The sequence below is a fragment of the Oncorhynchus tshawytscha genome, unplaced genomic scaffold (genome assembly GCF_018296145.1).
Source record: "Oncorhynchus tshawytscha isolate Ot180627B unplaced genomic scaffold, Otsh_v2.0 Un_contig_1824_pilon_pilon, whole genome shotgun sequence".
Lineage (NCBI taxonomy): Eukaryota > Metazoa > Chordata > Actinopteri > Salmoniformes > Salmonidae > Oncorhynchus > Oncorhynchus tshawytscha.
In genome coordinates this window covers 1,032,486-1,044,971 of record NW_024609829.1, presented here as the reverse complement: position 1 = coordinate 1,044,971, position 12,486 = coordinate 1,032,486, and the positions used below count along the sequence as shown (strand labels likewise).

The 12,486-nt window shown below is 42.5% G+C and overlaps 1 protein-coding gene across 13 annotated transcripts in view; it reads left to right on the top strand.

Moving 5' to 3' along the window:
• Nucleotides 1-12,486, top strand: part of nav1b (neuron navigator 1b) — a 133,201-nt gene that overhangs the window by 19,704 nt on the left and 101,011 nt on the right. For all 13 annotated transcript variants that reach the window (XM_024426501.2, XM_024426500.2, XM_024426509.2 and 10 more), the window contains exons 2-3: nt 4,832-5,694; nt 5,950-6,038. In XM_024426501.2, the coding sequence (XP_024282269.1) occupies nt 4,859-5,694; nt 5,950-6,038 (925 nt within the window). In that variant the 5' untranslated portion in view covers nt 4,832-4,858. The remainder of the gene's footprint in view (nt 1-4,831; nt 5,695-5,949; nt 6,039-12,486) is intronic.

Genomic DNA, 12,486 nt, shown 5'->3' with positions numbered 1-12,486 from the left:
TGTAGGCAGAACTAGCCTCGAAATGTCCTCAGCTTTGGGTAGTAAGACAAGGCCCTGAATTTTAAGGTCTCTCTGCAACCAGCTATTAAAATGGCATTTTTCCTTGTGTATTTTAGAGAGAACATTGAGTAATTCTATTGGAAGTTGATTTGTATATTTAAAAACCATCCCACTTGGCACACACTCGTTGAAACAATGTTGTTTCCACATCATTTCAATGAAATTCTGTAGAGCCAATGTGGAATAAATATTCCACATTACCACTGGGTACAATTGACATCTGTGCCCAGTGGGATGGTTCAATACAGGCTGATTGTTGGTATGTTTACTGGGCTGGGGCAGTAATGCTGGCTGTGTGGTTTGATGTTTGCCCGTTGGAAGGAGCTGTGCTGAATGTCAAAATCAAACAGTGTCGGACCATGAACTCAGGGGATAGCTTGACATGATGTCACACAAAAATATGAATCACTGTATGTGTGCGTGTGTGTTGTGCACGGAATTTGGCCGTGTGAGAGAGATTGAATAAGAGCGAATGACAGCGAGGGGAGGGGGTTAGTGCAGACGAAAATACATTAAACATAAACAGGCTGTTAAAATATATTCAAGCCTCGTTCTTAGTGCTTCCATTGGCTCATTTGTGTCCAGCATCCTCTGACCCACACACTCAGACACTCTCTGTAACGCAACACGTGGGTCTTACATTGCATTCAACTGCGTTATAGGTTTATCCCATTGCAGTGGTTAGCAGTTGGTATGGAACACTGACATATGCAGGACTGCTAAGGACTTATAGAGGAATTACTCTGGCTGGCGTGGAACAGGAAGTCTGCAGTTAGGTGAGAAAATAACTGTACTTTCTATTTCAGCCTATTGAGCTATTTTCAGATCAGATTCATATTACTGCTTTACAATTGTACAAATTCTACTATATGTCTAAAATAGTAAACTCTCTGTTTTACTCCTTTGCTTTAACCCTTTGTAAAAAAAATAGGCTATTGAGCTATTTTCAGATCAGATTCATATTACTGTTTTACAATTTTACAAATTCTACTCTATGTCAAAAATAGTAAACTCTCTGTTTTACTCCTTTGCTTTTACCCTTCGTAGGAGGAGATGTGTCACTCCACTGTCATTAATGCCAAACAGATTCATTTGAATTAGTGTGTGTGTGTGCGCGCGTGTGTGTGTGCACGTGCATGTATGTGGCAACATCTGCTGCCCTACTACAAGGCCTATATACACTAAAAGACCTGCTCGTCGAACATCTCATTCCAAAATCAGGGTCATTAATATGGAGCTGGTCCCCCTTTTGCTGCTATAACAGACTCCACTCTTCTGGGAAGGCTTTCCACTAGATGTTGGAACATTGCTGCGTTGACTTGCTTCCACTCAGCCACAAGAGAATTAGTGAAGTCGGGCACTGATGTTGGGCGAATAGGCCAGGCTCGCAGTCAGCGTTCCAATTCATCCCAAAGGTGTTCGATGGGGTTGAGATCAGGGCTTTGTGCAGGCCAGTCAAGTTCTTCTACACCGATCTCGACAAACCATTTCTGTATGGACCTCACTTTGTGCACGGGTACATTGTTATGCTGAAAAAGGAGGTAGCCTAGTAGTTAGAGGGTTGGACTAGTAACCGAAAGGTTGCAAGATCGAATCCCCGAGCTGACAAGGTAAAAATCTGTCATTCTGCCCCTGAACAGGGCAGTTAACCCACTGTTCCTAGGCTGTCATTGAAAATAAGAATTTGTTCTTAACTGACTTGCCCTGTTAATAAATTAAGGTAAAAAAATATATAATAATAAAAAGGGCCATCCCCAAACTATTGCCACAAAGTTGGAAGCACAGAATCGTCTAGAATGTCATTGTACGCTGTAGCGTAAAGATTTCCTTTCGCTGGAACTCATGAAGCTCCCGATGAACAGTGTTGTGCTGACATTGCTTCCAGAGACAGTTTGGAACCCGGTAGTGAGTGTTGCAATCGAGGACAGAAGATTTTTATGCGCTACGTGCTTCAGCACTTGTTCTGTGACATTGTGTGGACTACCACTTTGTGGCTAAGCCATTGCTGCTCCTAGACGTTTCCACTTCACAATAACAGCACTTACAGTTGACCGGTGCAGCTTTAGCAGGGCAGAAATTTGACTAACTTACTTGTTGAAAAGTTGGCATCCTATGACGGTGCCACGTTGAAAGTCACTGAGGTCTTCAGTAAGGCCATTCTACTGACAATGTTTGTCTATGAAGATTGCATGGCTGTGTGCTCAATTTTATACACCTGTCAGCAACGGGTGTGGCTAAAATAGCAGAATCCACTAATTTGAAGGGGTGTCCACATACTTTTGTATATATAGTGTGTGTGTATATGAGCTGTTCCGTCGTCAGGATTGTGGAATAATTCTAATGTTAAGCTAAAATTGGAAAGGGAGAACGCTGATCCGAGAGCAGTGCTATCTTTCTTTCGATCCGATCCGTATCAACACATGCCTCAACGGACGCACCTAGCAAACGTTCTCTCGGCGAGGTGTTTTAGGGAAACGCATGTTACATCTTCGGCTGTTGTATGAAAGATGCATCGTTAGAACACTCATAAGCCTAAATTCCACCCCTGTCGGGAAACTTGGCCCTGTTCTGTTTATCTCCACTCCAGTGATTACTGAGTGGTTAATCTGGAACAGAGACACGGTGCCATGTGTTGTGCAAGGGAGGTAAATAGGGATAAAACATTTACATGTCCAATTATATACTTCACTGAGTATCTTAGAAGTGATTGCCTCTGGCAATCTAATGTGCAGCTGTAGCACACCACGTCAACAAGTACCCCACGGTACAGATAGCTGGTGCTGGTTTGTTGTGATATGAGGGTGGTAGATAGGGGCTGGGTGTTGATGGGGAGGCCATGGTTCGCTATGCCCAGGGAGGAGGAGTGGTGGAGCATGTCCAAGGGACCAGAGCAGACGTTGGGGTGGGGTGCTGCTGGCACCACCTTAAAGGGCCGGCGGCCCTGCTAAGTGTGCCAAACGGTGTCAGTCGGTCACAGACTCTCCCAGCATGCAGTTCACTGGAGGGGAGAGCCTCATGTTGGAATATGTTTGTGGCAAAGCTGCTTCAACCTTAACAAGTAATATTGATGATATAGATCATTCTAACAAAGATATATTTGAATTGACTTTCATGACACTCCAATCTTATCCACACGCATTCGTAAGTCTCTGTTTAAATGATATTTGAAGGGGAAATACAGTAAATCTATAGACTGTAACCCTCTCTCTCTCTGTCAGACAGACAGCCTGGTATGCACATCTGTTGTCCAGTATATAGTGGAACAAATGTTACAATAAGCATGCTGTGTCTTCCGTCTCCTACGGATTGCAAGAACACGATCCACTGTATAACTTCTTATTTCAGACAGACACATGCGTGTGTTCTCCCTAGTCTCCCACAAAGCAGGACCACACACATCGAGCTTTAAAACAATGCTCAATTTCTTTCAGATTGATTCCATATGATGTGTACAGTAAGCTAGCTACTGATATTTGCCAGTCTGGAAGTAAAATACCATGAAAAAGGCAACAACTTAGAATCAATCAATTGTAACATGACAACAGTTTTGATGATTTTTGCTGGGTCTTATACAAATGGAAATGAACGCTAACAGTTTTTCTCAATCGCATTCAAGCAATTTTGGGATCTGTGTTTAAAGGTATTTATATCAGAACAGCAATGATCAAATGCTCAAATAGGCCTACAGAACTTCTGATCATTTTCTCGCCTTAGTACCAGACTTGCAATATCTTAGACCTTTTGCAAAAAAAATTTAACAGATGTCAACAGTTAATACAAAAATCCACCGTATAGTGTTTTGTTCACAGAATATTAAAACATTGCAAGAGAAATGTGTGCAGTTGTGTTGCACACTGTTTTCGGCAATAAGTAAATACTACTTAATCACCCCATCAGTGCCATACCATGTACAATATATGGAAAGTTAAAGGCAAAGGGGAATGTCTACCATATGTTTTACAATACTGTGGACATGCAGGGAATGACGTTGGGTTCCTTCTATGTAACTTTGGGTTACTACTCAGTCATTGTCGCCAACATTTTGACCTTCCATTATAGAGCTTTGCTTTGGTGTGAATTGAGGCCTGTACATTCATTTCAGTTGTGTTCCTCCTTTGTATTCACCTTTCCTTATTTCTATTGTGGATTGTGTTTCTGTGCTCCAATGGAAAGTCTACAAAACTGTGAGCAAACCAGCCTTTGCACTGAATACATGGAATTGGATTGAGATGGTACTGATGACAGAATCCTCCACCCAATGTGATTATTCTTTTTTTTATAAAAAATTGTTTATCAGGAATAATATTTACGTGTAATATATGTGTATGATATTGTTCGGTCAAATATACGTAAAAAGGAGAGTAATTTCCCATAATTCTGCACTTTTGTAAAGTTGTACTCCTAATTTTGATCATCATGATTTAGTGACTGCTAAGAAAATGCATTGATCTACTAAGATTTTTAAAAGACAGACTAACTTTCTGTTTTGTCTGTTTGGACTCAAGAGATAAGTATGGTTGCGTGAATGTTTTTGCAGGAAGTCGTGCTCATTCATATTAGCAATCTTGACGATATATGTCGATGTATTTATGTTTTGAGAAGGTAGCTACATTTTCAAAACGCGAAAAACCCACAGAGTTTTGTGTCTTGTGGACTCTGTTTTGTAAATCCACAACAATTGTTCCATAAAAATTGTTGTAGGCGATTGAGAAAAAGTGTAAATATGAAATACGGAGAGCGGCGTGTCATTTATTTCTTCTTTTTCTTTCAGAAACTGTCCCAGTGATATTCATTGACCATGAGCGGCGGTGTGAACATTAAGAACAGGTCCCAGGCCCAACCAGGCTCAGGTCTGGTTTCTGGTATCCCCCTACCCCGGAGCATGATCCCCCTCTCCAGACTGGACCCCAAACACCAAGGGGGCGGCGGCCTCCATAACTCCACAGCACAGTTTCAGCTCAGCGCCAAAACGCATCCCTCCTCCTCCTCCTCCACCTTTTCAAATGAGCTGCAAAGAGGTGCAGCTTTGAAGAGCCACCTGCTGCAGCAGAGGGGTGGTATCTGTTCCCCTTGTCCCCCCTCCAGAGCCTCCTATGCCCCAGAGAGAGGCACAAGCAGCCGGTCAGCCTACAGCAGCCCCCAGGTCCCCAAGAGGCAAGCTCCACCACCACGCTCCAAGGACACTCTTGACCTCCGCAGCAGCAGCGCGCTATCCCAGAAGGCTTTGCGAGAACTTCACGTCAGGAGAAACGCCAACAGGAACTGGGCCTCAGGCGAGGTTTGCCCCAGAAGTCTGGATGACAATGGAGACGCACAGGATGCCTTGTGCAAGCTCTCTGCTGGTAATGTCCACTCAGGCCAAAGCCGGGGTAGATTCTCCCACACTAAAGCAGGGAACGGGAACCTGATCACCTCTGTGTTGACGACCACCCATACATGCCAGGAGCGTAGGGAACCGGGAAAGCTCTCCAGCCAAGGCATGGGCATGACTGAGAGAGATATGTCCACCAACAAACCCAGAGAGTCCCATCAGAGCCAGGGTGGTGGTGATGGCAGTCAGACAGTCAGTGTGCCACGCCGAGGGATTGAGCCAGCCCAAGTCAACATGGCCACTGTGGCACCTTTCACGTTCAGGTGATGGCAGTGTTTCACATTTTTAGACGGATAACATCACCGTTACTCTACTGTTACTCTACACTCACTGGCTGTATGTCCTGGAATATATTCTAGACAGAAAACATGATCAGAGAATATGTATTTGTTCTGCATATCAATTAGGTGTAATTTCCTCGCAAAGCTGACTTCTGTATTCAAGTCATTTAATTAGGCGTATTGCCTGTGCATGATGTTGTATCATTCTGTGAAGTGATGGTCATGCTGTGTGTGTAGGTTGCAGGCCCAGGATGGTGATACCTCTTCTCTGGAGGACCTGAGTGACTGCTCCTCTGACTCCATGGAGGTGTGCTGTGATGACCTGGGTGAGTCACATTCATTCACTGCATGTCTTGCCCCAGTCACATTACAGTATATTATGGTAGGCCAATTAGGTAAAGTATTCTGCCACACTTGGAATCCAACCAAGAATAAATGATTTAAAAACAAACGGGTTTTGTTGAGTAAATTCAACTTCCGTTAAAACATCTCTTGGACATCCTTTTCTTTTTGCCAATTTATTGAGGATACTGTATGTCTGTGGGTTTTACTGCCCATGTCCTACACCACTAGGATTAAGGCTTAGGTGTTACATAAATCTGCAGACACAGGGGTTTTGGTACCAAATCTAGTCCTCCTGCTGTAGATGGTTATCGGAGCAGGCTTTCTGGGTATTTCTTTTTGTCGTTTTCAGCCACTTATCTGCGTCTAAAGGCTTGGCATCATCCCACAATTCCCCCCTGACAAATGTATCTGCTTGATTCTGGAGTTCTCATCTGGGCCTTGAAGGCCACATGTATAAAGAAACAGACTTAACTTTGGACATGATTTTGCAGCGCTCCGAAAATGATACCAGGAATAGTCGAACATATGGTAAGCCTTATACTTAGGTATCGTTAACCCATAGGATTTAGGATTTGATTTAGAAATTTAAGACCCCTTGAAGTATCAAACAAATAGTTAAAATACATTATTTGATTAAAATAAAAAAATTTGGGGGGGGAAACCTTACTGCTATTAGCCCATACAAACGCATTGACCAACAGATTCACTACATGGAACAACAGATAGTCCCCCCCCCCAAAAGAAATCTAAAGGATGTTTGTGTCTGTCCTACATCTGAGAGATATAAGAAAGATCAGGAAACATTTGTAACAATTTTTATTTTTTTTAACATGTATTTAAGCTCTTATTTTTGGCCCTAACATGTATGTATGTGTCTTCTGTTTCCCTCTACGACACTCACAGGCAGTGCAGGAGATATTAGAAGGGACTGTGACAAAATCACATTTGAAAGCAGTGCAGATCAACATGCACACACACACACACACACACACACACACACACACACACACACACACACACACACACACACACACACACACACACACACACACACACACACACACACACACACACACATTACCAGATGATCCCAATACCTTTCTGTTGCAGTTCAGTCACTACAAGCTATAAATCCTTCAGACTGACATTTTCTCATATCTAGATATGTTATTTAGTTCATTTATTGAAGTAATGGCAGTAAGATTTAATTCAAACTCTTCATCAAATGTTTTTTTTCTTCACATTTGTTTCTAATACCCCCAGGTGTCCTAAATAGAGAATCAAATAGCCTGATTGTCCACGTTTTTACTATCTTAAAACAATTCTGGGTTAAGGAAGTAGTATGTGTTTTGAATTTTAAAAAGCTATGGTCCCTGTCACAGGCAAGTTATGGACCTAAACTCAAACACTCATGAAAACATGAAAACATTTGTCTATATCAAATAATACAATTTTGGCCATACAAATGTTTTTCATAGAAGTTATTGCATTTTTTTACATGTTTGACACATAAACACCATCTCAAACCATCTCAGTGGCCTTGTGGTTAAAGTGTCTGCCCTGAGACTGGATTGTTGGGATTTCGATCCCCAGCCGAGTTCACAAAAGACTCTTTGGCGCTCAGCATTAAGCATTAAGGACATGGATTGGGGATAAGGCTCTGGTGCCTTCAGAAAGTACTCATACCCTTTGACTTACTCCAAATATTGTTGTGTTTCAGCCTGAATTCAAAATGGATTAAAAAAATAATTGCACCAATCTACACAAATAACCCAATAATGACAAAGTGAAAACATGTTTTTTTTTATTTTTTTAAATGTATTGAAAATAAAATCCAGAAATATCTCAAGTATTCACACCGCTGAATCAATACATGTTAGAATTACCTTTGGCAGCGATACAGCTGTGAGTCTTTCTGGGTAAGTCTCTAAGAGCTTTGCACACCTGAATTGTACAATATTTGCACATTATGCTTTTAGATATTCTTCAAGCTCTGTCAAGATGGTTGTTGATCATTGCTAGACAGCCATTTTCAAGTTTTGCCATAGATGTCCAGGCCAATTTAAGTCAAAACTGTAACTAAGCCACTCAGGAACAATCAATGTTGCAACTCCAGTGTATAGTTGGCCTTATGTTATAATGTAGGTTTTTGTCCTGTTGAAAGGTGAATTTGTCTCCCAGTGTCTGGCACGTTTTCCTCTAGGATTTTGCCTGTGCTTTTATCAACAACAAAAAATAAATAATCCTAGTCCTTGCTGAGGACAAGCATACCCATAACATGATGCAGCCACCACCATGCTTAAAAATATGAAGAGTGGTACTCAGTTATGTGTTGTTTTTGCCACAAACATAACGCTTTGTATTCAAGTTAATATCTTTGCCAATTTTTGGGGTAATTAAGGTTAGTATTGTGGAGTAATTACAATGTTGTTGATGGATCCATCCTTAGTTTTCTCCTATCACAGCCATTTCTTTCCTCTCTGGCAACTGAATTAGGAAGGATTTACTCCTGAAAAATACTCCTGAACGTATTTAGGCTTGCCATAACAAAGGGGTTTGAATACTTATTGACTAAAGATATTTCAGCTTTTCATTTGTTCATTTTGATTAATTTGTAAAATTGTCTAAACATAAATCCACTTTGATATTATGGGTATTGTGTGTAGGCCAGTGACACAATCTTAATTTAATCCATTTAAAATTCAGGTTGTAACAGAACACAATGTGTAAAATGTCAAGGGGTGTGAATACTTTCTGAGGGCACAGTACATCAAGTAGCTTCACACTACATAAACAGAAGATACTGTAGGCTCCTGCCCCTATAGGCCATTCTGGCTCAGACAGGGGGTGGCAGGTAGCCTAGTGGTTAGAGCGGATGCTACCGTGATTACAGATGAATCGATGAATTATTCACGAGCCCTGAATGAATCGTGAATAATGATGAGTGAGAACGTTAGACGCACAAATATCATACCCCCAGGACATGCTAACTTCTCACCATTACAATAACATGGGGAGTTACTGTATCACCAGTACTCAATGACAGGTTAAAAATCAGGCTAAAACAAGGATTAAAAGATCAAAAAGTTAAGAGCATAAACTCTATCTAACACGCTCTCCTCTATCCTTGCTTCCAACTGCCTCTCTACACATATATGCCTGTATTTCTATCATATACAATTAGCCAACCCTGATTCTACACACATTCCTCACACATTCAATGAACACACTTAACTGCTGCAGGTGAAATGGTTGAAAAACATGCAAATTGGTCCGTTGGCAGACCACTCCCTATTCTTGCCTAAACATCAGACTGTTACCATGGTTACGCCATTGATTTTCAAATCTTACCAAAGTTGCCCTAATAGAGATGCAATAGTCTTTACAAGCCATAATGTTGAATAACCTATTTACATATCCTTTACCGGTTCTACATGCTGTTGGTCCTTTTGGCGGTAGGATGTGGCAATGGGGTGTCCACAGGAAAGTGTTGTCTACCTAATTTTGCAGGTTCTGTCGCTTATATTTTCAATCTTGACGCATTTTACGTGATTCACAACACGTAAGCAATAGCCGAATATCACCGAACGTAGTCGCTGAATCACATTTCCTCTCAACCAGCTGAAAGTGTTTGCCGTTCGGTCTGTGGCTTCGGTTAGGCTCGGCCATATTGTGTAAGTGTTTGTCACGTGCAAATTTCATCAGTATGGAAAATAAAAACTGGAAATACAAACTGATATACAGACCTGCGTACTGAATGTTGCGTTGATAACACTTCCCTGTTATCAGATTACCACCGACATAGGGCCAAAATCAGTGGACAACAGGCAAAGTACGTTGAAATGATTTTTATTGTGTGTTTTTTGTTGTTGAATTTTAGCCCTTTTTCTCCCCAATTTCGTGGTATCCAATAGTATTTTTTAGTAGTTACTATCTTGTCTCATCGTACGGGCTCGGGAGAGACGAAGGTTGAAAGTCATGCGTCCTCCGATACACAACCCAACCAAGCCAAACCAAGCCACTTTGCTTCTTAACACAGCGCACATCCAACCCGGAAGCCAGCCGCACCAATGTGTCAGAGGAAACACCGTGCACCTGGCAACCTTGGTTAGCGCGCACTGCGCCGGGCCCGCCACAGGAGTCACTGGTGCGCGATGAGACAAGGATATTCCTACCGGCCAAACCCGGACTATGCTAGGCCAATTGTGTGTCGCCCCACGGACCTCCCGGTCGCGGCCGGTTACGACAGAACCTGGGCGCAAGCCCAGGGTCTCTGGTGGCCCAGCTGGCGCTGCAGTACAGCGCCCTTGACCACTGCGCCACCCGGGAGGACCCCGTTGAAATGAAGTTTGTTCAACATTCTGACTTGTGTTGGGACTGTTCGGGAATGGTGAACCTACATGTTAGAGACGAGTGTGTAAATATTTCACTCTCAGATTCTAAAAGACAGAAGGCATGTCAACCCCAACAGATTACCTTGGTTCCCGAGCTGAGCATCTCAATAGGCACTAGGCTGCCTCCCTCCGAAGCCCCTGGAAAGTGTCCCCTTGGTCCATCTGACGTCCACCAATAAAGCTGCGGCAGCGGCTCTCCCCATGGCTCACTTCAGCATTGCGTATTCCCGAACCACTTCCCCATTTGTGCTCCACCCACGCTCCACCACCCGGCGGAAAGTCCCTCCAATCCAGCAACCACAAACGCCTCCAGGTTTTCATCCAGTTGCTCACCGCCTGTGGTTAAGCCTGTTCCACACCATCGTTTAAAACACTGTTCCATAAAACCTTTGTCTTTTAAAAAAAGTACAAATCATGAGTCTTCTCATTGTAGCTAGGGAAATCATCCCACTTCTGACACCATGTGTGACGAAGTTTGCATTTACCTCGTGCACATAAAAAGGTTTCTTTAAGTCTGGACTTAGTTTTACTCCAAACATTTTTATGTATTGTCAATAAATACACCGATGGGTTAAAATCAGGCTAAGAGCTAAAAGCAAGTATTACAAGTACAAAAAGGTAAGAGCATAAAATCTAGCAAAGATATGCTCTCCGCTCTCCTCTATCCTTCTGCTTTTGCTTCTATGATATCATGGCGGTCCGCAAACAATGGTTTAAGTGCATGCCTATCTGCTGGAATGTACGATCAATCAAAATCAGCCTAATTCTGTACTACCATAATAAAAACAAAAAATCGAGACCAAATAAATCCCTAACTTCTACCACACCCTCCCTCCTCCCACAAAAAACCCTCCCAACCCCATTCAACCTTATCTATATCATTGTGAAACACTCCACCCTTGGAATTGTTCAGCATGTCAACAACCATTTCAACAGTAACATCTGTTACCCCCAATATCTCTTTTGCTGTCTCCACAATAACCTTCAAGCTGGCATTTCTACTTTCCACAATCCGAGTCGTACTGATAACCTTACCAAAATAAAAGCTATTAAGTCAACTCTATTCATTAGCAAAGTGCCCTTCGACACTGCACATTCATGAGCACAAGATTTCTGAACAGGCCCCCAAACCATGCCAGGGCCATCAGAAGGGCCCCAACAGTAGGTCCACTTACTTACAGGTGCATCTATGTAAACTCCATCAGTCCGCACTGTAGTTCTACCAATCTGTTTTACGGCCTCTGCATACGATTACATCATGACTGGTCCTATATCTCTGAGCCTCTCTAGCCTCTCTCTGTACCTGACATCCACCAAATGCTGCACTGTGTTCTCCCCCACAACTACAGCACTTAACCTTCACATTGCTTCCACATTCATCGTAATCATGTGCACCTCCACACTTGGTACATATTTTCCCCCCCTTTACACTGAGCAGTGACATGTCCCATTCCTTGGCATTTAAAACACTGCAGTGCATATGGGACAAATTCTCTAACTAATGAATCCTATCTGTACTTTTCCCAGCAAGACCTTCTCAAAACCTCAGCATCGTTGATAGGCTTTAACTTCTTTGACCCTCTTTCCTCCTGATCAACCTTTTGGCCCCAATCACTCTGCCTCCCTTCACATTTTCTTTCATATCATCTGTGGACATATATATTGGGACCCCGGGGGTGACTCACATCCATCTCCACCCTTAGGATTACACACTCACGTATAAGCACCAGGGACATGGCTTTTAATCTTCTTCCCATTAAGCTTTTCCATTTTCAGAATCTTCTCTTGCTGAGCCTGGCAACCGCACAATATTAACAATCTACCATTTCCAATGAACCAAGCTCATTTGACTTCACCTACCTCTTTCTCTATGGCGGTTAGTTAGTCGGAGTGGGTGTAAGTGAGGCCCTGTGGTCTCATCAAATACTATCACCACTTTCCTCTCCAACACATCATTACTCTTGCTTCATACCATGGCCCTCTTTATGCTTTCTTTACTAGACTCTCCAATGCTTTCTGTACCATGATCTCTCTT